General features: G+C 49.1%; 2 protein-coding genes and 1 pseudogene across 2 annotated transcripts in view; 2 read left to right on the forward strand and 1 right to left on the reverse strand.

The window, feature by feature from the left end:
- The window catches only part of LOC129033011 (succinate dehydrogenase [ubiquinone] flavoprotein subunit, mitochondrial-like), a 29,594-nt gene extending 18,266 nt beyond the window's left edge, over positions 1–11,328 (reverse strand). The window contains 7 exon segments of the mRNA XM_063661435.1: positions 1,940–2,106; positions 2,380–2,566; positions 3,539–3,700; positions 4,429–4,515; positions 8,122–8,463; positions 8,535–8,661; positions 10,955–11,328. Coding sequence (XP_063517505.1) covers positions 1,940–2,106; positions 2,380–2,566; positions 3,539–3,700; positions 4,429–4,515; positions 8,122–8,463; positions 8,535–8,661; positions 10,955–11,328 — 1,446 coding nt within the window.
- Positions 11,329–13,582: 2,254 nt separating this feature from the next.
- Positions 13,583–15,213, forward strand: LOC129032774 (serine/threonine-protein phosphatase 4 regulatory subunit 2-like; annotated as a pseudogene).
- Positions 15,214–16,773: 1,560 nt separating this feature from the next.
- On the forward strand, positions 16,774–20,196 carry LOC129032770 (mucin-2-like). The gene has a single exon (XM_054480571.2). It carries the CDS (start codon positions 16,774–16,776, stop codon positions 17,866–17,868), a length of 1,095 nt encoding a protein of 364 aa, XP_054336546.1. The 3' UTR covers positions 17,869–20,196.
- Positions 20,197–21,504: the final 1,308 nt, after the last annotated feature.

Genomic DNA, 21,504 nt, shown 5'->3' on the forward strand with positions numbered 1-21,504 from the left:
GCTCTCATGCGATGGATGGAGCCGTCCTCTATGCACAGTGCGATGACACCACGGCACTCCCCGTTCTCCATCAGGAGATCCAAGACAAAATACTCCACAAAACAGCTGGTATCACATCACAGAGACTAAAAGAAAGAAAAAAAAAGGGCAAGAAGTGTTACGCCATCCTTTAAGGTTTTAAGGTGGTATCTGCTCATGCGAACAGGTGAAAGAACTTGATTCAAATGAACCAGGTGAATCCAAGGAGATCAGCAAGAGTGTCAATGACGCTGTCGGAGCCTGAGAGGCATTCCACGCCGAGCAATACAAACAAGGCAGGTGTGCTAGAGAAAGCAGCAGCAACAGCTCCTATTTTGGTGACACATTTCCTACTTCTACACAACCCAAAGAGGCACTCCACACTGTCCGGTGGCCACATGCAGCTCCACTCAGAGTCTGGTGCCAGAGTGAGGTCCACAGACCATGGGGTCACAGCCCAGATGGGAGCTGCTGGCAACACATAACCACTTAATTAATTAAAATCAATCAAAACATTTAGCTCTTCAGCGACACCAGCCACATTAGCAACAGCCCCACGTGGCTGGCAGCTACCAAAGTGGACGGTTGCAGACGAGCAGATTCCAGCGCCGCAGAAAGGTAGGCATCGGACAGCGCTGCCCGCCTGGACCTGCTGTTCCCTCAGCCAGCGCAAGTTGCTCTCGTAAGCCTGGGCCAGCTCCCCACGTGACAGCTCCTGCTCCAGACGGAGCCACTGTCTCCTCCCACCACACACTTGTCGATGCACTCAGCCACAGAGAAGTCACTGGTGTTCTAACAACCTGCAAATTAATGATCCGTCCCCATTCATCAGAAAACAACAAAGTTCGGAATATTGATTACTCTGAATCAATACTGTTCAGAATATTATTTGGTCATGCCAAAGTGGACCCTGATTACCCAGGAACTATTGTCACCTCAAGACTTTGTCCAGTGATAAGTTAATATTAAAACAATCCATGGCCGGGTGTGGTGGCTCACACCTATAATCCCAGCACTTCGGGAGGCCGAGGTGGGTGGACTGCCTGAGCTCAGGAGCTCGGGACCAGCCAGGGCAACATGGGAAACCCTGTCTCTACTAAAATACAAAAAATCGCAAGGCGTGGCAGCGTGCACCTGTAGTCCCAGCTACTCTGGAGGCTGAGGCAGGAGAATCGCTTGAACCCGGGAGGCACAGGTTGCAGTGAGCAGAGATCGCGCCACTGCACTCCAGCCTGGGTGACAGAGTGAGACTCCGTCTCAAAAACAAAGCAAAACAAAACAAACAAACAAAACCAATCCATTCAGGAACTCAGAGGTGGTAAAAGAGCCTTAAAATACTTGCTCTTTTTCTTTTTTTGAGACAGGTCTCCTGTTGCCCAGGCTGGAGTGCAGTGCTATGAACACAGCTCACTGTCTCAAGTGATCCTCCTGACTCAGCCTCCTGAGGAACTGGGATTACAAGCACGTACCACCATGCTCAGCTACTTTTTAAACTTTTTGTAGAGACAGGGTCTTGCTATGTTCTCCAGACTGGCCTCAAAATTCTGGCCTCAAGTGATCCTCCTGCCTTGGCCTCCTAAAGTGCTGGGATTACAGACGTGGGCCACTGTGCCTGGCCTGCCTGCTCTGTTCTTATATGCTGAGTGTCACATATCCCAAGTTAAAACACGGTATATAAGATTACCAATTCAACTTTCCAAAATAGATGCAAGAAGTCACACATTGTCTTAGGGGCAGCTCCTCAAGGCACATGTCTGGTCCTGTCACATCAACAGTCGCTGCATGTGCCGCACACCGCTGTTCTCTGTTGCTTTCTACATAATCTCTGGCTGACTCACTGAGCACCCTAACCCATTCCCTGCTGTCACCATAAGCCCCAGCACTACATGTCCTGTCTCAGGTGGACCGGGGGCGGCCATACCCTCCCATATAAGGTGTGCAATATTGAGTGGCCGGTCCGATCAGCCACACAGCAGCACCGATGGGCCTGCCCGCCCTTTCCAAACCTGAGGCTCTGTCCACCAAATGCATGCTGATAAATCTTCCCATCTTCAGTGCTGTTAAACGGCATGGCACAATTTTCTAGCTCTGAAAGATAAAAACAAACAAAAATCTTATTACCTTAAAGGACTCAAGATATTCACAGCTAATCTACACTAAACAACTTTAATACAAATCTGCAAACCCAAAGTAACCTATTTTATGAATACGTCAACACTTCATCAAAGAGAAGTTTTTCTTGTTACATGTAATGCATAGTTCATGACAGACAAAGACTTCTCTTGTGAGCTTTTCTCATCACTGTTCTTTTGGCTGCCACATGTGCCTCAATTGCTTACATTTTTTCCAGGACTCTTGTACTAGAAACAGACCACGAGAGCACCCACAGCCTCCCGCACATCACCTCGACCATGGCAGTGGGGGCCTGCTCCGTCATGTAGTGGATGGCATCCTGGTCCCCCAGCCAGTCGGAGCCCTTCACGGTGTCGTAGAAATGCCACCTCCAGTTGTCCCCCTCCATGTTCCCCAGAGCAGCATTGATTCCAACCTGGAAACACCAACCACTCCTTACAAGCCACAAACAGGAGCCCCAACTTTGTCTTCCAGGCCCAAATCCACCCGCTGGGGGACTCAGAGAAAGCCAACTACTCACGCAGTGACTCCCAGTGAGGATGGACCTCAGCAGAGGAGCAGCGAGGCCTGACAGATTCCAGATCACAACCCCTTCCCAGCTCACCCAGTGATTCCATCCCTTAGCCTCAGTCTCCTCATCTGTGTGGTGGAGACAGAGGGAACTCCAGGAAGGGCTGACTGGAGCAGTGAGTGAGAGGCTACCTGTAATATGCTTATTACCTAACATATCTGGCACAGAAAAGGTACTCCACAAATCTTTCTGGATAATTTCATTAACAAATCTTCCCAACGGCACTTACGGGCATGTGTTAAAGATTACAAGTGCTTCCTGCCAAGTAATAAACTCCATACTCAGAGTCGCACTCCCCTGTACCCCTACTTCCTTTGGTTGTGTGTGCCCATTGCCGTCTTACCCCTCAGAGAGTCCCAGAAGACAGCAGCACAGGGACAAATGAAACCCTTGCCCTTTTCTTCCCCAGCCTAACTTCTGATTCCTCCTTTTTAGATGATCTCCTTTCTTTAAGGAGTTGGGGCGGCAGGGGTGGGTGGGGAGGGTAGCTGGTAAGATGATCTGAGAAGGTGTTGGGGAGGCAGGGGTGGGTGGGGAGGCAGGGGTGGGTGGGGAGGGTAGCAGGCGAGATGGTCAGAGAAAACCCAAGTGTGACTGGAGTCTGAATTAAGTGACAACAAGGCTCCCGCCCTTCAAAGTCCTCAAGGAAGAGGCTTCAGGGAGAGACCCCTGAGAGGGTGAGCTGAGTGAGTGAGGCACAGCAAGAGGCCATGTGGCTGGAGCACGGGGAGGAGGCAGGAGGCTGCCCAGGTAGAAAGTGTGAGGCTGTGCAGGACCTGCACGGAGTGGGAGCACAGTGGGGCACCTTTCTCTTACCTGCGCTGCAACAGTGTGTGACCTGGTAGGAAACAGCTTTGTAACACATGCCGTATTAAACCCTGCCTCGGAAAGGCCAAATGCAGCTCGCAAGCCTGCCCCTCCAGCGCGTACCACCACTGCATCAAATTCATGATCCACTACTGGATACTGAGCAGAAATCTGGAAAAGAAAAATTCACCTGTCAATCACATGTTCCACTATGACAAACATGAAGACTCTTGTGACAGTGAAAGAGCTTGACAAAGATAAAACGAGCAACTGCTGGGCACACAGGGCCTCCATCCTGTCCTGGGGCTGAGCCCTGAACAGTGCAGGGAGAAGTGGGCACATTCGCACCTGGAGAAGGGACTGACAATCAGATTCTATGAATGGTAGAGGGTCTATTCCATGGGATCAGACTGAGGACCACAACTCTACTTCACGGCCGTGCCTATGCTTATGCCTGAGAAGGTGCCAAAGAGTATTCAGTCGCTATCGTGAGCTTATGAGAAAAGAACTTCGCAGCAAGTTTCGGTTTTCCAACAGAGAGAGAACAGGCACACTCAATACCAAGGAACCCACACCGGAAGGGCCCCACAGTCCTATTTTCAGTAGGATTTTATCATCTATCATAGCACATACTGTTCATTTTAATTTATTGCTTTACTTCACCTAAATTTAAATCTAGTTTATAGATACATAAGAGATACAAGTAAAAATGTTCACATCTATGTTTATATTTGGACTTGCAATTAAGTAGTATTACACTGAAAATAATTTCAGCATGCATTGGATACCTATGAGAAATTGTTCTCTTATGTCTATGACTTATATGAAAACAAACTGTATAGATCCTTACCCCCAAGCCAAAAAAATCATTTATAATGGAACAAAAAGCATGAACTTACGGAATCTGAAAACTTTAGCAGATGCCCTCGTGTTCCTTCAACAGTGAAGTGAAAACCTCAGGTTCCTGTTTGCAACACTGTTGGCCACTGGAGACACAGAAGACACAGATCCAGAGGGTTAGTGTCCTGAAGGAACAAATGCTGTGGGGAACAGTAATTCAAATTTCCCCTTGCAAACTGTTCCCCTTCTGATGTATCCAGGTGCTCCTGTGCATCCAGAGAGCTCAGCTGGGACCCGCTACTTAACCCTGAAGGGCAGCCCAAGGGGCAAGGAATGACTGAGCCCCCAGGTCCTCCTTTCCACCCTGACTTGGCACTCTAGAAAACCAGGATGAAGCTTGTTTCCAAACAGGATACTCACTGACTCAGATACGAAATGAAAAAGGCACACTTCCTCTGTGAAGTCTTAATTTATGCAACTTAGTGGAGAAGGGGAAAGACATCTAGATCGTTTTACTGTATGTGGTATTTTGCAAATAATGAAGCATTTTAACTGGCTCCATCAGAGCCCTTTCCACATTACACTTCCAATCGTCCATGAGGGCTTGCGGTCAGTTCAAAAGGCACTGGACACTGAATCAGGACATCTGTATCCTGGAACAGTAAAAGCTGACAGCCCAGAGGGAAGACGTGTCATCCCTTCATCACACAGGAGGATGTCAGATGCACACTCTCCCCTGCCTGGCTGCTGCTGGCTTTTTCCTGGCCAACATCTACAACTTGAGATATCTCGCTGCTTAAATTTTCCATCTTAGAAACCTTTACTCATGAAAACTGGTTTTAGTGTTTAGTTTTTAGTGGCTCTGTGTGAGAGAGGTGACACTGTCCCATATGCTAAGATTGGCCAGCCATTTAGGGGATACGTTTTCCATTCTGCTGGCGGCATTTTAGAAGACCACTAAGTAGTCTCAGAAATATCATAAAGAATAGTTTTAGGGGCTGGGCGCGGTGGCTCATGCCTGTAATCCCAGCATTTTTGGGAGGCCAAGGTGGGCGGATCACCGGAAGTCAGGAGTTCGAGACCAGTCTGGCCAACATGGCGAAACCCCCTCTCTACAAAAAATTAGCTGGGCGTGGTGGCGGGCACCTGTAATCCCAGCTACTTGGGAAGCTAAGGCAGGAGAATTCCTTGAACCCAGGAGGCAGAGGTTGCAGTAAGCCTAGACTGTGCCACCGTACTCCAGCCTGGGCGACAGAGCAAGACAATGTCTCCAAAAAACAAAAGAAAAGAAAAAAAAAGCTTTAGGAAATTATACACTCAGCAATCGGAAGAGGGGACGTGAGGGATGTCTTCAAGTATTTAGAAATACTTGCAATTCAGAAATTACTTATTATGTGGGATAAAAAATTATTCATTTCTCCAATTTCTAGTCTCTGTTTTTATTGACATAAGCTAATTTAGTTTTTTCTTTTTTCAGAAAACGAGAAAGAATGAATATTCTTCTACCTCAGTATAATTTTTTACACGGTAAGATCATATTTTAAGAAAGAAGTCTTTGAAATAATTTTAATACAAACGTTCTTGAAAATTTTGTAAAGTGCCCTATTAACATAGGTAATAGCACCTATAAAAACAGCATATTATACCAAACGTAAGTAGAAACAGTGAGATCACTAAATGTTTATTTGTTCTTTCTAGGATGTTGATGTGGAATACACACGGCCCACCCCTCACCACACACACAGAGCTAGCTTAAAAGGGACAGCTACTATAACACAATCTTGAACAAATTATCACGCCATCCCTCTGGGGAAAAGGACACTAACCCTCTGCATCTAAATCTAATCTGGGGCAGATTTCTGAATTTGGAAAGCCCAACTTTAAGCCAATGTCAGTCTTTAGATAAAACTCAAAACTAGTTTTGACACAAAACTAGTCTTTTGTGCCAATTATTAATTTCTTTAGGAGAAACTATCAAACATTTCCTCTAAGAAATAAAATGGGGAACATATAACTAAAAGGAATACTTCGACCTTGCTTAACAATACAGAATTTCAGATGACTGAATTAGGAGGTGGAGGGGGAAAAGGAAGAAGTGCAGCGACATTAATATACGAAATCTAGCAAAGTAAGGGGTCCTCATCGAATAAAATGCACCTACAAATCATCAGCAAGAAACTAATCTGCATGTACAACCTACACAATCACAAAGGCAGCCAACGAAGAACCTAAAAACGCACGACTTTCTGTAGGAAAAACTACCTTCATCAAGATTTTTTTTGTAAAAAAGACTTTTACAAAACCCAAGACTAAATTTTGGTTCCGTTTTGCTATCTTGCCATCTTGTCTGAGGTGCCTGGGGTCTTAGTCTGCAGAAGGAACACTGGGCACCATCTAGGTTGAGGACAGAGAAACTAGCTCTATCTAGCTCTTCTCCAATCACAAGCTACCATTTCCCCTAAAAAGTCCCACTGACCATGGGCTTTACTTCCTGCTTGTGGACGCCCTCCTAGCAGCTCCTAAGAGCCCAAGATGCGGTGGGGGTCTCTGCTCAGTCAGCACCAACCACAGCAACACACTAGAACGGTTTACACGCTTTCTGATGTTGACAGGATGGCTGTATGACTAATCCTCACATTTAATTCAAAAAGGTTTTTAATAACTATTTCAAAAAGGAGAAAATTGCACAATTACAGGCATAATTCAAATCAATATTGCTGAATGCCTTGGTTCCTATTGAGATTTTTACTCTGCAATTTAAAATTACTTTGTAATTAAGGAGGTGGGTGGGTAAGTTCATTTAAAAGAACCAAACTAAACCTATCCAATTTAGCTTGATTAAATACAATCCCAGAAGGCCGATTCTGAAGATGCAATCGTAGAGGGCACATTCAGACAAACTCAGAGAGCAAGGGCTCAGGGAAGTATAACCCTGACCATCGTCCTGGACTAAGCGGAGCCCGGCCCTCCAGGTACTCAGCGCACAGGCAAGCACAGGTCCTGGAGTCCTCACTCGGTCAGTGCCCTGAGCTCTCCGTCTCATTTTTAAAAACTGGCACAGCTGCTTTTAAACACTGGCACGTTTTTGGTGGCACAAGGGCCACCAAACAGGACCCAAAGTAGAGGCCCTTAGCTTACAAGGTCCCGAAGTGGACATGCACAGATTTGCGCTTTCTGGAAACGGGAACTACAAGCCCAAGCTCGGGCGCGCAGCGCTTCCCACCGGACGCCCACGCGGCCAAGCCCGGCCACTCCTCGCACCCACCCGGGCGGTTTCACCCGCCCCGCCAGCCCCACCCACGGGCTGCGGGCGGCCCCTCAGGACAACCCTCACAGAGGTCCTCAGACTCCCGGCCCAGCCAGGGCTCCACCCCGGTGACCTTCGGCAGACACGACTCCTCCCCGAGTCCACCCGCCAGGCACTGAGGCGAGGGGCTACCTCAGCCCGCGAAGCCGCCGGACCCCAGGCCCGGACCAAAGCGGCGGAGGAGACGCCCAGCAAGCCCGCGGGGTCGTGACCTTCACCGGGACGCGGACTACCTGCTAAGGACCGAGCTCCCCAGGCCCCCGAGTACACCCCGCGGCTCCTCCTCGCACCGGCCCGAGCTCTCCCAGCCCCTTCCCGATCCCCGGGCAGGGGGCGCGGGGACCCGGCGCCCGCTCCGCTCGGACCCGCTGGGGACCGTCCCTCTCCTACCGCCGCCTCGCCCCCCACCTGCCCTGCCCCGCCCCGGTCCGCCGCAGGGACTCACCGCCTTGGCCAGCGCCAGGCGCCAAGCGCTTAGCAGGCGCGACAGGCCCCGAACCCCCGATATGTCGGTAGTCGCCGCCGCGCAGTCCCGCAGTCCCTGCGCAGACTGCGCCTGCGCACCACACGGGGTTAGAGCTTGTGGCGCGGGGGGGACTCGACCCGCGCACCACGCCCGGGTCAGGGAGGGGGGGGCGGTATTGGGGGACACCGCGCCTGCGCACCACGCCACGCCGGGCCAGGGTCTAAGGGGCGGGGGCGCCGCGCCTGCGCAAAGCGGACCCGCGGACGTTGCCGCTGGGTGGACACGGAGGTCCCGCGCTCCCCGACCGAGATGGGGCGGGCCCTATTTCGGGGAGGTGTTGGGCACCAACATTTTTTAAAGCCCCGTGGGTGGTTCTCCGGGATCTCCCAGACCGAGAGGGCCTGAACGTCCAGACCACAGGAAATGGGATCCAAGGGGCGGCGCTCATCCGCTGAGGTGGGCGGGAGCGGCCCGGGGCCTCCGGCCTCTAGTGAGCGGGAGAGACCGTCGGTTTCCGGCCTCCGAGGGAGGGGGGAGAGATCATCAGCCATGTCCCCAGCCTCTGGCTTCTGGCTGATTTTTAAATTTTTTGTAGAGGCGGGATCTTGCTGTTGCCCAGGCTGGTCTCGAACTTCTGGCCTGAAGTGATCCTCCCTCCTCGGCCTCCCCAAGTGCGGAGATTACCGACATAGTCACTGCGCAGGGCCGTGGTCAGCTTTGAAAGCTGGGTAGAGCCCTTTGGCTTATATGCCTTTCTGCTAGCTTACCCTGATTTTGCTTCTGGTTCAGATAGTATTTTAATATTTCTAGTGTGTCTTTTTCTAAGGTATCTGAAATATGTTTGTGGAATGAAGTGGCATGAAAAATAAACCGATAATCATTAGTAATTATGTTTCCTGTCTTTTCACTTTAAATTATTAAAATCTTCGTCTTCTGCATGTTTAACAATTTTCAGTTATTTTAGTAAATTTGCAAGGGTTGAGTCCCATTTTATTGATATTTGGGTTGTTTCCCATTTTTGCTCTTAATAACACCGTACACAACATATTTGTGACCATAACTTTATCTTGAGGATCATTTTTTTAAATGTATGCCCCAGACATGGCCTCTATTGGCTTGCAGGGAATGAACATAATACCTCCTAGACTTTTTTTTTTTAAGTTACGCTGTTTTAGTCCTGGGTTAGTTATCTAATTTTGTTTGGTTTGAGACGGAGTTTCGCTCTTGTTGCCCAGGCTGGAGTGGAATGGCGGGATCTCGGCTCACTGCAACCTCTGCCTCCAGGGTTCAAGAGATTCTCCCGCGGAGCTGACAGTGAGTGGAGATGGCGCCACTGCACTGCAGCCTGGGCAACAGAGCAAGGCTATATTGCTTTAATTTACTCTGCCGGCTCTCTGGAGAAATGCAACCTCATCAGCAGAAATTATTTCCAGCCTGCTGCTTTTTAAATGTTATTTCCTATAGCCAGGTACTGAGCCATTCAACTGAGGTCTAAACCCTCCACCCTCTCCCTCCGGGATTGCCAAGCCTGTGGTTTCAGTTCCATGCTCCCAGGTAGATTATGTCAACTCAAAGTCAATGTGCTTACGAAATACTTTTTCTGTTTTTTCTTAATTTTAAGAGTTTTTTTAAAATATGTTTTTGTTTCATGGAGGTGACACCCTCTGTCTTTGAGTTGTGGGAGCCTTCCTCCTTCAGTCTGCCTGTACTGAAGCCAGTGTTTGCTGCGCAGCCCCTCAGCCACAGCAGCCCACAGTGAGGTGCAGGTGCTCACGCCATCACCCCAGAGAGCTCCTCCATTCGCCCCTCCACCCGTAGCCCCTCGAAAACACTGCCCTGCTCCCCAACATGGTACACTGTCTTCTCCAAGATGTCATGTATTGGCATTCTTCGGCCTGTGCCCACCGAAACTAGCTTCCTTCACCGGGCATGTGGCCTGGGAGACCTGGGGCATTTGGGTGCATCTTTCCACTACTGGTTGGTGCCCCCTACGTGGAGGCATCCGCGTTGGTTCACCCCTTCTCCTGCTCCTGCCGATGGACATTGTGTTTTCTTCCAGTTATTGGCAATGAGGAATGAAGCCTAAACACTTGTGTGCAGGTTTGTGTGTGCACGTTTAAGTTTTCTCTTGGGGGACATTTCAGGAGCGGGGTTGCTGGATGACGTGGTAAGGATGTGCTTAACTTCATAGAAACTCCCGGACCACTTTCCAGCATGGCGGGACCCCTCCCATTCCCACTGCAGCTTATGAGGGTCCCAATTCCTCTGCATCATCACTAGAACCTGGGTTGGCCTATGGTTTTTGTCTGTTTTTACCTATTTTAATAGATTTGCAGAGGTACTGTTGACTGGCATTTCCCCAGCGTCTCTATGATGTTGAGCCTCTTTCTCAGGCAATATGCCTTCCTTATACCTTCTTTGATGAGGCCTCCATTCAAATATTTGCCCTCTCTTTAATACTGGGGTTTTTAATTTCTTATAGTTAAGTTTTGATGGTTCTTCATATATTCTGCGTGCCAATACGTTGTGAGATGTGTGATTCACAAATGTTTTCTTCTAGACCATAGTTTGTGTTTCATTCTCTTTAGATTTTTATATTGCTTTATAGAATTATAATTTTAAATTTATGACTAAATTGAATTTGTCAATCTTTTATGAATCATGCTTTTGGTGTCATGTCTAAGAACTTTTCGTTTAACCCCAGGCCATACAAATTTTCCCGTGTTTTTACCTAGGGGTTTGATAGCGTTATGTTCTCCATTTAGGCCTTTAATAAATGTTGAGTAACATTTTGTGTCAGCTATGGCCGTACCTTTCTCCATCTCTCACAGTATCGTGGGCGTTTGCAGCTCGCAGTGCCCCGTGCTGTTCCCATCTTCTTGGTCCGCTCTTCCTGTGAGTTTCAGGGCACGTCTTAGTGCTGGCGCTGTCCTGGTCCATCACGGGGTCCCATGAGCTTGTCTGTGTGGGAAGGTCAGGACTGTGATGTTGACGGGATGCCCTGTGAGTCAGGACGAGGTGCTGACGGGGGTTTCCATGTAGGAGAGAGAGGTGTTTGGTTTTCCGGATGGGGCAGACTTGAGAGGGGACAAACTTGAGAAATGCCACCAATGAGAAGCCCAGGCAGAGCAGGTCTTGGGGCCGCCGAGCCGTGCGGGAGCCAAACGTGGATGTGTCAGTGGCCATGCCAGGAGGTAAACCCTCAACCAAGGGCCTCTGGGTGTCCAAGGCCAAGTCTTGTTCAAGAGGTGCATTCAGCTGAGCCAACCATGGCAGAAATGCATAAGGGAGATCCCACGGTTCCTCTGTTCAAATCCCCTGCTAATCCCACCCGACTCAGAGAAGGAGCCAAGTCCTCACAGCAGCCTGCAACCCCCGCCTGACTCGGCCTCCTCCTGGCTCTGATTCTCTGCACCCTTCTATCCCTCTCTGTCTCTTCTCCCATCAGAGAGGAGACCCGGCACGTTTATCCTGGTGGATTCAAACCCATCTTTGCCACACATATAGTCACCGGAATGAATAGGTATAATCTAGAAAGAGTCCTTTTGAAAAAGAAAAAGGCACGCCGGGCATGGTGGCTCATGCCTATAATCCCAGCACTTTGGGAGGCTGAAGTGGGAGAATCATCTCAGGTTAGGAGTTTCAGACCAGCCTGGACAACATGGTGAAACCCCATCTCTAGTAAAAGTATAAAAATTAGCTGGGCATGGTGGTGCATGCCTGTAATCCCAGCCACTTGGGAGGCTGAGGCAGGAGAATCATTTGAACCCAGAAGATGGAGGTTGCAGTGAGCTGAGATTGCGCCACTGCACTCCAGCCTGGGTGACAGAGTGAGACTCTGTCTCAAAAACATAGTAATGGGAATAATAAAGGAAAAGTGCAAAAATTCAAACAACTTAACAGAAACTGGGCAAAAGAGCTGAACCGGCCCTCCACAGAAGAGGAAATGTGGAGGAATGGCTAATGAAAACATGAAGAGGGGCTCAGCCTAACAGGGGGACATATCACGTGACACCCACCAGACGGGCAAAAATCCCACAACCCAATCCATGCCAGTGTTGGGGAGAATGGAGAGAAGCAGGAACACCAGGCACTGCTGAGAACGGTTGTGAAGTATATTTCTGTTATGCTTCTATATGAAAGAGTGTGTGTTGTGGGTTATGAGGAAACTTACATTTCTTACCTGGGATGAAATTTTAAAACTTGAAAGCTACTGACCAGAAGAAACTTGCACTTGTGTACAAAAGAAACACTCAAGAATGTTCCCAACAAAACACAGTCCTCAGGGCTCCCACCTGGCCAAACACTCATCCACAGGGAGATGAAGACATTTCCCATGTTCCCCTCAGACGGGCGATCACGCAGCAATGAAAATGAACCATGTCAGTGTGGGTGGGTCTCAGGGAGGGAATGGAGGACAAAAATAGATATAGAGCAGATGCTCAGAGCTCTGCAGTGTAGGAGCAGCCACGCAGGAGAATTTCCTCACATCAAAGTTCAAAACTACAGCCAAGGCAACAGAGGAAGACCCTGCCTCAAAAACAAAACACAGTTCCAAAATGAAATGGAATATTTTTCAGGGATGTAAACGTACGGTGAAAGAAACGTACTATCAGGGAAAGTGTAGGAATAATAAAGACTAAAGCAGGAAGCGATTCCCTCCGTAGGAGAAGGGAAGGGACTGGGACTCAGGCAGGGCCTCCAGGGAGCATCCAAAGTTATGTCTCTTGAGATTCTGCTCCCTAAACCTGGTGGAGGTCCACTGTGTCCAATGTGTCAATATTCTTTATACCTTACCCATACTGTACAAATGCTTTATTTCTATTCAATATTTGGAAGACAATTATAAACAAGATGCATTAAATAGCAAGGTGGCAGATGAACATCAGGAAGGAACATCCATGAGCTTCCATCCACGGAACCTCACCATGGATACGCTTGTGATCAAGGGCCTGGTCTCCCCTCAAGACACGGTCACAGATCAGAGGCCACACCATCATAGCAGTGGAGCAGGACCAGCTGGGACAGGGTCCTTCTGTGACACCTGCTGCATCACCAGGCTGTGGGAACGGACTCAATTGCCAGAACTCACAGAATAGCAGTATCAGCACCAAAACCTCACAGGAAAAATGGTAAGTTCTAAGTTTCTCCATTAATAGTAACTCTCAGATTAATCTCTGTCATCCATCACTTCTCCAAGAAATAACTTTTTAGGGTGACGTGCCAGGCGCCATGTTGGAGGGTTGGTGGTAGCGGCTTGGGGAGGTGCTCGCTCTGTCGGTCTCCCTCTCTCACACGTTTCCCTGGCTCCCTTCGTTCCCCCCCACCCCACTTGGCCTGCGAGCTGGAGTGTGTGCGAGGGAGTGGGAGGACGTGGGGGGGGGTGGGGGGAGGCGTTCCAGTCCCCAAGAGACCCGCGGAGGGAGGCAGAGACTGTGAAGGACTCCAGGAAGCCATGGAGGTCAAGAGGCTCCAGGAGGCGCTGGAAGACTTTGAGAAGAGGGGGAAAAAGAAAGTTTGTCCTGTCCTGGATAAGTTTCTTTGTCATGTAGCCAAGACTGGAGAAACAGATTCAGTGGTCCCAATTTAAAGGCTATTTTATTTTCAAACTGGAGAAAGTGATGGATGATTTCAGAACTTCAGCTCCTGAGCCAAGAGGTCCTCCCAACCCTAATGTGGAATATATTCCCTTTGATGAAACAAAGGAAAGAATACTGAAAATTGTCACTGGATTTAATGGTATCCCTTTTACTATTCAGCGACTATGTGAATTGTTAACAGATCCAAGGAGAAACTATACAGGAACAGACAAATTTCTCAGAGGAGTAGAAAAGAACCTGATGGTTGTTAGCTGTGTTTATCCTTCTTCAGAGAAAAACAATTCCAATAGTTTAAATCGAAGGAATGGTGTTATGTTTCCTGGAAATGCACCAAGCTATACTGAGAGGTCTAATATAAATGGGCCTGGGACACCCAGGCCACTTAATCGACCAAAGGTTTCTTTGTCAGCCCCCATGACAACAAATGGGTTGCCTGAGAGCACAGACAGCAAAGAGGCACATATGCAGCAAAATGAAGAGAAAAATCACAGTGACTCTTTGACATCTGAATCAGAAGTCTCCTCAGTGAGCCCTTTGAAAAATAAACATCCAGATGAAGATGCTGTGGAAGCTGAGGGGCATGAGGTAAAAAGACTCAGGTTTGACAAAAAAGATGAAGTCAGAGAAACAGCCAGTCAAACAATTTGCAGCGAAATTTCTTCAGTTATGGTAGAAGAAACAGAAGCATCATCTTCATCTCAGGATAAAGATAAAGAAAGCTGTTGTACCCAGCAGCACGTACAGAAGAGGATGAAGAAGAGGATGAAGAGGAAGAAGAAGGTATTGAGAGACCATCCGTAAAAGGGAGGAGTAAGGAGATCCTCAAATTCTTGCTTTCATTGTTTTCGTGAAAGAATTGTACATCATGGAACTCCTTGTAATGCCGACGCTGGGCTTCTCTCCCACCTGTATGTAGCTGCCGCTGAATTTCAGGGGATGTGATCTGAACTATAGAACATCCGAACTCATGAAACTTAACTGTGGAGGAATTTTGAAAATAAAATTTAAGTACAACATTTGCTTATTTTTAGAGGCTTTTATGACATCAAGAGAAATGATTCCAGAAAGAAACAATCAAGAAAAAGAATCTGATGATGCCTCAACTATGAATGAAGAGACTTCTGAGGAAAATAATCAGATGGAGGAATCTAATGTGTCTCAAGCTGAGAAAAATTTACTACATTCTGAAGGTAATGAAAATGAAGGCCCTGAAAGTAGTGGTTCTTCTGACTGCCGTGAAACAGAAGAATTAGCAGGATCCAATTCCAGTAAAACTGGAGAGATTCTTTCAGAATCATCCATGGAAAATGATGACGAACCCGCGGAAGTCACCGATGAACCAATGGAACAAGATTATGTAGAAACATTTAGATGCAGTATTTTACATACAGTTCTGGTTTTAATACCGTATAAAACTTTTATGTACAAAAGTAGACCTTCCATTTTACAAGACAAGCAGGTTGTAAAATAAAGTACTTTATGGAAAATTCCTGAAAGAGTTGTACATGTAAGAACTGTGAATATCAGCTCCTCTGTGTCCTGCTTACCTTACCACTGATTTTTCCTTCTTTCTTTCTTTTTTTGGTCTGGGCAAATCAGTGGTTTGTGTATAGATTTTTTTTTTTTAAATTTAGGATTGAAGTTTTTAAACTGGAAAGTAATTATAATTTTGAACAGTTTTTTGAGATTATCACATATGCTTTATACATATGCAAGAAGCTTTTTGTCTTGTGTCTTTCTGATAGCTCTAGCAGTATTCATATTTTGGTCATAGTTTCAACATTTTGACATGTGAATAATGGGGTTTCCAGATTTTATTGTTTCCAGATTTTGTTGTTATTATTCCATTATTCCAGAATAATGGGGTTTCCAGATTTTATTGTTCGGCTACATACGATAGAACTTTAAGTTACATATATATACATTATTCTAAGGGGGGAAATGTTATATTTTCCTGTTTTAATAAGAGATGAATACAGTGGATACCTTTTCTATTGGTAATGATTGAGTTCACCTCTTTCAGAAGACATTTTCTTTCTCTTCTAAGTAACTGAAATAAAATCTGGCCTTTGTGAAACCCTGGAAATACCACGACCCTCAACTAGAAACACCAATACCAGCTCCTCCGCGAGTTTCCAGCTCCACAACCTAAGACATCAGAGGCAGCATTGGCTCCTCATGTAGATTCCAGCTCCGGGACCCTCATATTTGAGCCGCAGGAACATCTCATCCCTGGATCTCCAGCTGGACCACACTCAAATTAGAACAACATCTCTCCACCTGCGGAGACCTCAAACGGGAACATCAGCTCCTCCCCGGGTCTCCAGCTGCATGGCCCTAAAACTAGAACATCAGATCCCCACAGGTCTCCAGATGCAGGGCCCTTAAACTGGAACATCAGTTCCCCACCAGATTTCCAGTTACACGGCCCTCAAACTGGAATATCAGCTCCACCCTGGGGCTCCAGGTGCACAGCCCTCAAACTGCAACATCAGCTCCCAGCCAGATATCCAGCTGCATGGCCCTCAAACTGCAACATCAGTTCCACCCCGGGTCTCCAGCTTCATGGCCCTCAAACTGGAACATTAGCCCCCCGCCCAGGTCTGCAGCTCCACGGCCCTCAACCTGCAACATCAGCTCCCCACCAGGTCTCCAGATGCACGGCCCTCAAACTGGAACATCAGCTCCCTGCCAGGTCTCCAGATGCACAGCCTGCAAACTGGAACATCAGCTCTCATCAGGTCTCAAGCTGCACAGCCCTCAAACTGGAATATCAGCTCCACCCCCGGGCTCCAGGTGCACAGCCCTCAAACTGCAACATCAGCTCCTGCCAGGTATCCAGCTGCATGGCCCTCAAACTGCAACATCAGTACCCCACCGGGTCTCCAGCTTCACGGCCCTCAAACTGTAACATGAGCTCCCCTCCCAGGTCTCCAGCTCCAAGGCCCTCAACCTGCAACATCAGCTCCCCTCCGGGTATCCAGAGGCACAGCCCTCAAACTGAAACATCGGCTCCCCACGAGGTCTCCAGATGCATGGCCCTCAAACTGGAACATCAGCTCCCCACCGGGTCTCCAGCTGCATGGTCTTAAACTGGAACATCAGCTCCCCACAGGGTCTTCAGCTGCACGGCCCTCAAATTGCAACATCAGTTCCCCCCCGGGTCTCCAGCTGCACCACCTCAAACTGCAACATCAGCTCCCTGCTGGGTCTCCAGCAGCACGGCCCTCAACCTGGAACATCAGCTCACCCCACCGGGTCTTCAGCTCCACGGCCCTCAACTTGCAACACTGGCTCCCCACCGGGTCTCCAGATGCACAGCCCTCAAACTGGAACATCAGCTCCACCCCAGGTATCCAGCTTCACGGCCCTCAAACTAGAACATCAGCTCCCCGCCAGATCTCCAGCTGCACGGCTCTCAAACAGGAACATCAGCTCCCCACAGGGTCTCCAGCTGCATGGCTCTCAAACAGGAACATCAGCTCCCCACAGGGTATCCAGCTGCACGGCCCTCAAACTGCAACATCAGTTCCCCCCTGGGTCTCCAGCTGCACCACCTCAAGCTGGAACATCAGCTTCTGCCCCGGGTCTCCAGCTCCACGGCCCTCAACCTGCAACACTGGCTCCCCACCGGGTCTCCAGATGCTCGGCCCTCAAACTGGAACATCAAATCCCCACCGGGTATCCAGCTGCACGGCCCTCAAACTGGAACATCATCTCCCCACCGCGTCTCCAGCTGCATGGCCCTCAAATTGCAACATCAGCTCCCAGCAGAGTCTCCAGCTGCACGGCCATCAAACTGGAACATCAGCTCCCCCGCGGGTCTCCAGATGCACAGACCTCAAACTTGAACATCAGCTCCTCGCCGGGTCATCAATTGCACGGCCCTCAAACTGGAACATCAGCTCCACCCCTGGGTCTCCAGCAGCACGGCCCTACAACTGGAACATCAGCTTCCCCCTGGGTCTCCAGCTGCACAGCCCTCAAACTGGAACATCTGCTCCCCACCGGGTCTCCAGCTTCACGGCCCTCAAACTGGAATTTCAGCTCCCCACCGGGTCTCCAGCTGCACGGCCCTCAAACTGGAACATCAGCTCGCCGCCAGATTCAAACTGTTCCAGTTTGAGGGCTGTGCAGCTGGAGACCCAGTGGGGAGCTGATGTTCCAGTCTGAGGGCCGTGCAGCTGGATACCCAGTGGGGAGCTGAAGTTCCAGTTTGAGGGCCGTGAAGCTGGAGACCCGGTGGGGAGCTGATGTTCCAGTTTGAGGGCCTTGCAGCTGGAGACTTGGGGGTTGCCGATGTTGCAGTTTCACGGCCATGCAGCTGGAGACCCGGGTGGGAAGCGATGTTCCAGTTTCGGAGCCATGCAGCTGGAGGCACTGTGGGGAGCAGATGTTCCAGTTTCATCTTCCTCCCTGGGTCTCCAGGTGCACGGCCATCACACTGGAACATCAGCTCCCCAGCCCTCAAACCGGAACAACAGCTCCCCGCCAGATCTCCAGCCACACAGCCCTCAACATCAGCTCCTCCTCGAGTCCTCAGCTGCACAACCCACAAGTTAGAACATCAGCTTCTCCCCAAGTCTTCAGCTGTGCGACCCTCAATCTAGAACATCAGTTCTTCTCTGGGTCTGTAGCTGCAAGACCCTGAGGCTACATCAGCTTCTCTCCGGGTCTGCAGCTGCAAGACCATCAAACTACAACATCAGCTTCCCTCCAGGTCTCCAGTTCCATGACCATAAATCTAGAACATCAGCTCCTCCCTGAGTCTCCAGCTGAAAGAACCTCAACGCCAACAATATCAGCTCCTCCCTGAGTCCTCAACTACACGACCCCCAAACTACAACATAAGCTCCTCCCCGAGTCTTCAGCTGCATGACCCACAATTTAGAACATCAGCTTCTCTCCAGGTCTGCAGCTGCAAGAATCTAAAACTAGAACATCAGCTCCTCCCTGGGTCTGCAGCTGGAAGATCCACTAACTAGAACATCAGCTCCTGTCCGGGTCTCCAGCTCCATGATGCTCAATCATGATTATCAGCTCCTCCGTGACTCTCTAGCTGAAAGACCTTCAACGCAAACAACATCAGCTCGGGCCTGAGTCCTCAACTGCATGACCCTCAAACTACAACATCAGCTCCTCTCCGAGCCTTCATCTGCACGACTCTCAAACTAAAACATCAGATCCTCCCCAAGTCTTCAGCTGCATGACCCTCAATCTAGAACATCAGCTCCTCTGCGGGTCTACAGCTGCAAGAACGGAAAACTAAAACATCAGCTTCTCCCTGGGTATGCATCTGGAAGATCCACTAACTAGAACATCAGCTTCTGCCCAGGTATCCAGCTCCATCACCCTCAATCAAGATTATCAGCTCCTCCCTGAGTCTCCAGCTGAAAGACCCTCAACACAAACAATATCAGCTCCTCCCTGAGTCCTCAACTGCACGACCCTCAGACTACAACATCAGCTCCTCCCCGAGTCTTCAGCTGCATGACGCTCAATCTAGAACATCAGCTCCTCTGCCGGTCTGCAGCTGCAAGAATGGAAAATTAAAACATCAGTTCCTCCCTGGGTCTGCATCTGGAAGATCCACTAACTAGAACATCAGCTCTTGTCTGGGTCTCCAGCTCCATGACCCTCAATCAACATTATCAGCTCCTCCAGCTGAAACACCCTCAGAGCCAACAATATCAGCTCCTCCCTGAGTCCTCAACTACACGACCCTCAAACTAAAACATCAGCTCCTCCACGAGCCTTCAGCTACATGATCCTCAATTTAGAACATCAGCTCCTCTCCGGGTTGGCAGCTGAAAGAACCAAACAGAAGAAAATCAGCTCCTCTCTGGATCTACAACTGGAAGATCCACTAACTAGAAGATCAGCTCCTGTCTGGGTCTCCAGATCCATGACCCTCAATCAAGATTACCAGCCCCTCCCTGAGTCTCCAGCTAAAAGACCTTTAACTCGAACAAAATCAGCCCCTCCCCGAGTTCTCAACTGCATGACCCTCAAACGACAACATCAGCTCCGCCCCGAGTTTACAACTGCACGACTCTCAAACTAAAACATCAGTTCCTCTCCGAGTCTTCAGCTGCATGACCCTCAATCTAGAACATCAGCTCCTCTCCGGGTCTCCAGCTGCAAGAACCTAAAACTAGAACATCAGCCCCTCTCTGGGTCTGCAGCTGGAAGATCCACTAACTAGAACATAAGCTCCTGTCCTGCTCTCCAGCTCCATGACCCTCAATCAAGATTACCAGCTCCTCCGTGAGTCTCCAGCTCAAAGACCTTCAACGCGAACAACATCACCTCCTACTCGAGTCCGCAACTGCACGACCCTCAAACTGCAACATCAGCTACTCCCCGATCTTCAGCTGCATGACCCTCAATCTAGAACATCAGCTCCTCTCTGGGTCTGCAGCTGTAAGGACCTAAAACTAGAAAATCAGCTCCTCTCTGGGTCTGCAGCTAGAAGATACACTGACTAGAACATCAACTCCTGTCTGGGTCTCCAGCTCCATGACCCTCAAAGAAGATTATCAGCTCCTCCCTGAGTATCCACCTGAAAGACCTTCAACGCAAACAAACATCAGCTCCTCCCCGAGTCCTCAAGTGCATGACCCTCAAACTACAACATCAGCTCCTCCCTGAGTCTTCAGCTGCATGACCCTCAACCTAGAACATCTGCTCCTCTATGGGTCTTCAGCTGCAAGAACCTAAAACTAGGACATCAGCTCCTCTCTGGGTCTGCAGCTGGAAGATCGAAAAACTAGAACATAACCTCCTTTCCTGCTCTCCAGCTCCATGACTCTCAATCAAGATTATCAGCTCCTCCCTGAGTCTCCCGCTGAAAGACCTCAATGCGAACAACATCAGCTCCTCCCAAAGTTCTCAACTGCACGACCCTCAAACTACAACATCAGCTCCTCCATGAGTCTTCAGCTGCAAAACCCTCAATCTAGAACATCATCTCCTCTCCAGGTCTGCAGCTGCAAGATCCACTAACTAGAACATCAGCTCCTGTCCGGGTCTCCAGCTCGAAGACCCACAATCAAGATTATCAGCTCCTCCCTGAGTCTCCAGCTGGAAGACCCTCAACGTAAACAACATCAGCTCCTCCCCGAGACCTCAACTGTATGACCCTCTAACTACAAAATCAGCTCTTCCCCGAGTCTTCAGCTGCATAACTCTCAATCTACAACATCAGCTCCTCTCCGGGTCTGCAGCTGCAAGAACCTAAAACTAGAACATCAGCTCCTCTCTGGGTCTGCAGATGGAAGATCCACTAACTAGATCATCAGCTCCTGTCCAGGTCTCCAGCTCCATGACCCTCAATCAAGATTATCAGCTCCTCCCTGAGTCTCCAGCTGAAAGACGCTAAATGCGAACAACATCAGCTCCTCCCCGAGTCCTCAACTAAGTGACCCTCAAACCACAACATCAGCTCCTACCCGAGTCTTCAGCTGGATGACCCTCAATCTAGAACATCAGTTCCTAACCAGGTATTCAGCTGCATGACCCTCAAACTAGAACCTCAGCTACTCCCCAAGTCTTCAGTTGCATGACGCTCAATGTAGAACATCAGCTGTCTCCAGGTCTGCAGCTGCATGACCCTCAATCTAGAACATCAGCTCCTCTTCAGGCCTGCAGCTGCACGACCTTCAAACTAGAACATCAGCTCCTCTCCAGGTCTGCAGCTGCAAGACCCTGAAACTAGAACATCAGTTCCTCTCCAGGTCTGCAGCTGCAAGACCCTCAAACT

This window comes from Pongo pygmaeus, chromosome 2 (assembly GCF_028885625.2).
Source record: "Pongo pygmaeus isolate AG05252 chromosome 2, NHGRI_mPonPyg2-v2.0_pri, whole genome shotgun sequence".
Classification (NCBI taxonomy): domain Eukaryota; kingdom Metazoa; phylum Chordata; class Mammalia; order Primates; family Hominidae; genus Pongo; species Pongo pygmaeus.

Bases quoted from the DNA above. Each gene is read 5' to 3' on its own strand.
- LOC129032770 (XM_054480571.2), top strand. From the start codon at position 16,774: ATGCATGGCCCTCAAACTGGAACATCAGCTCCCCACCGGGTCTCCAGC.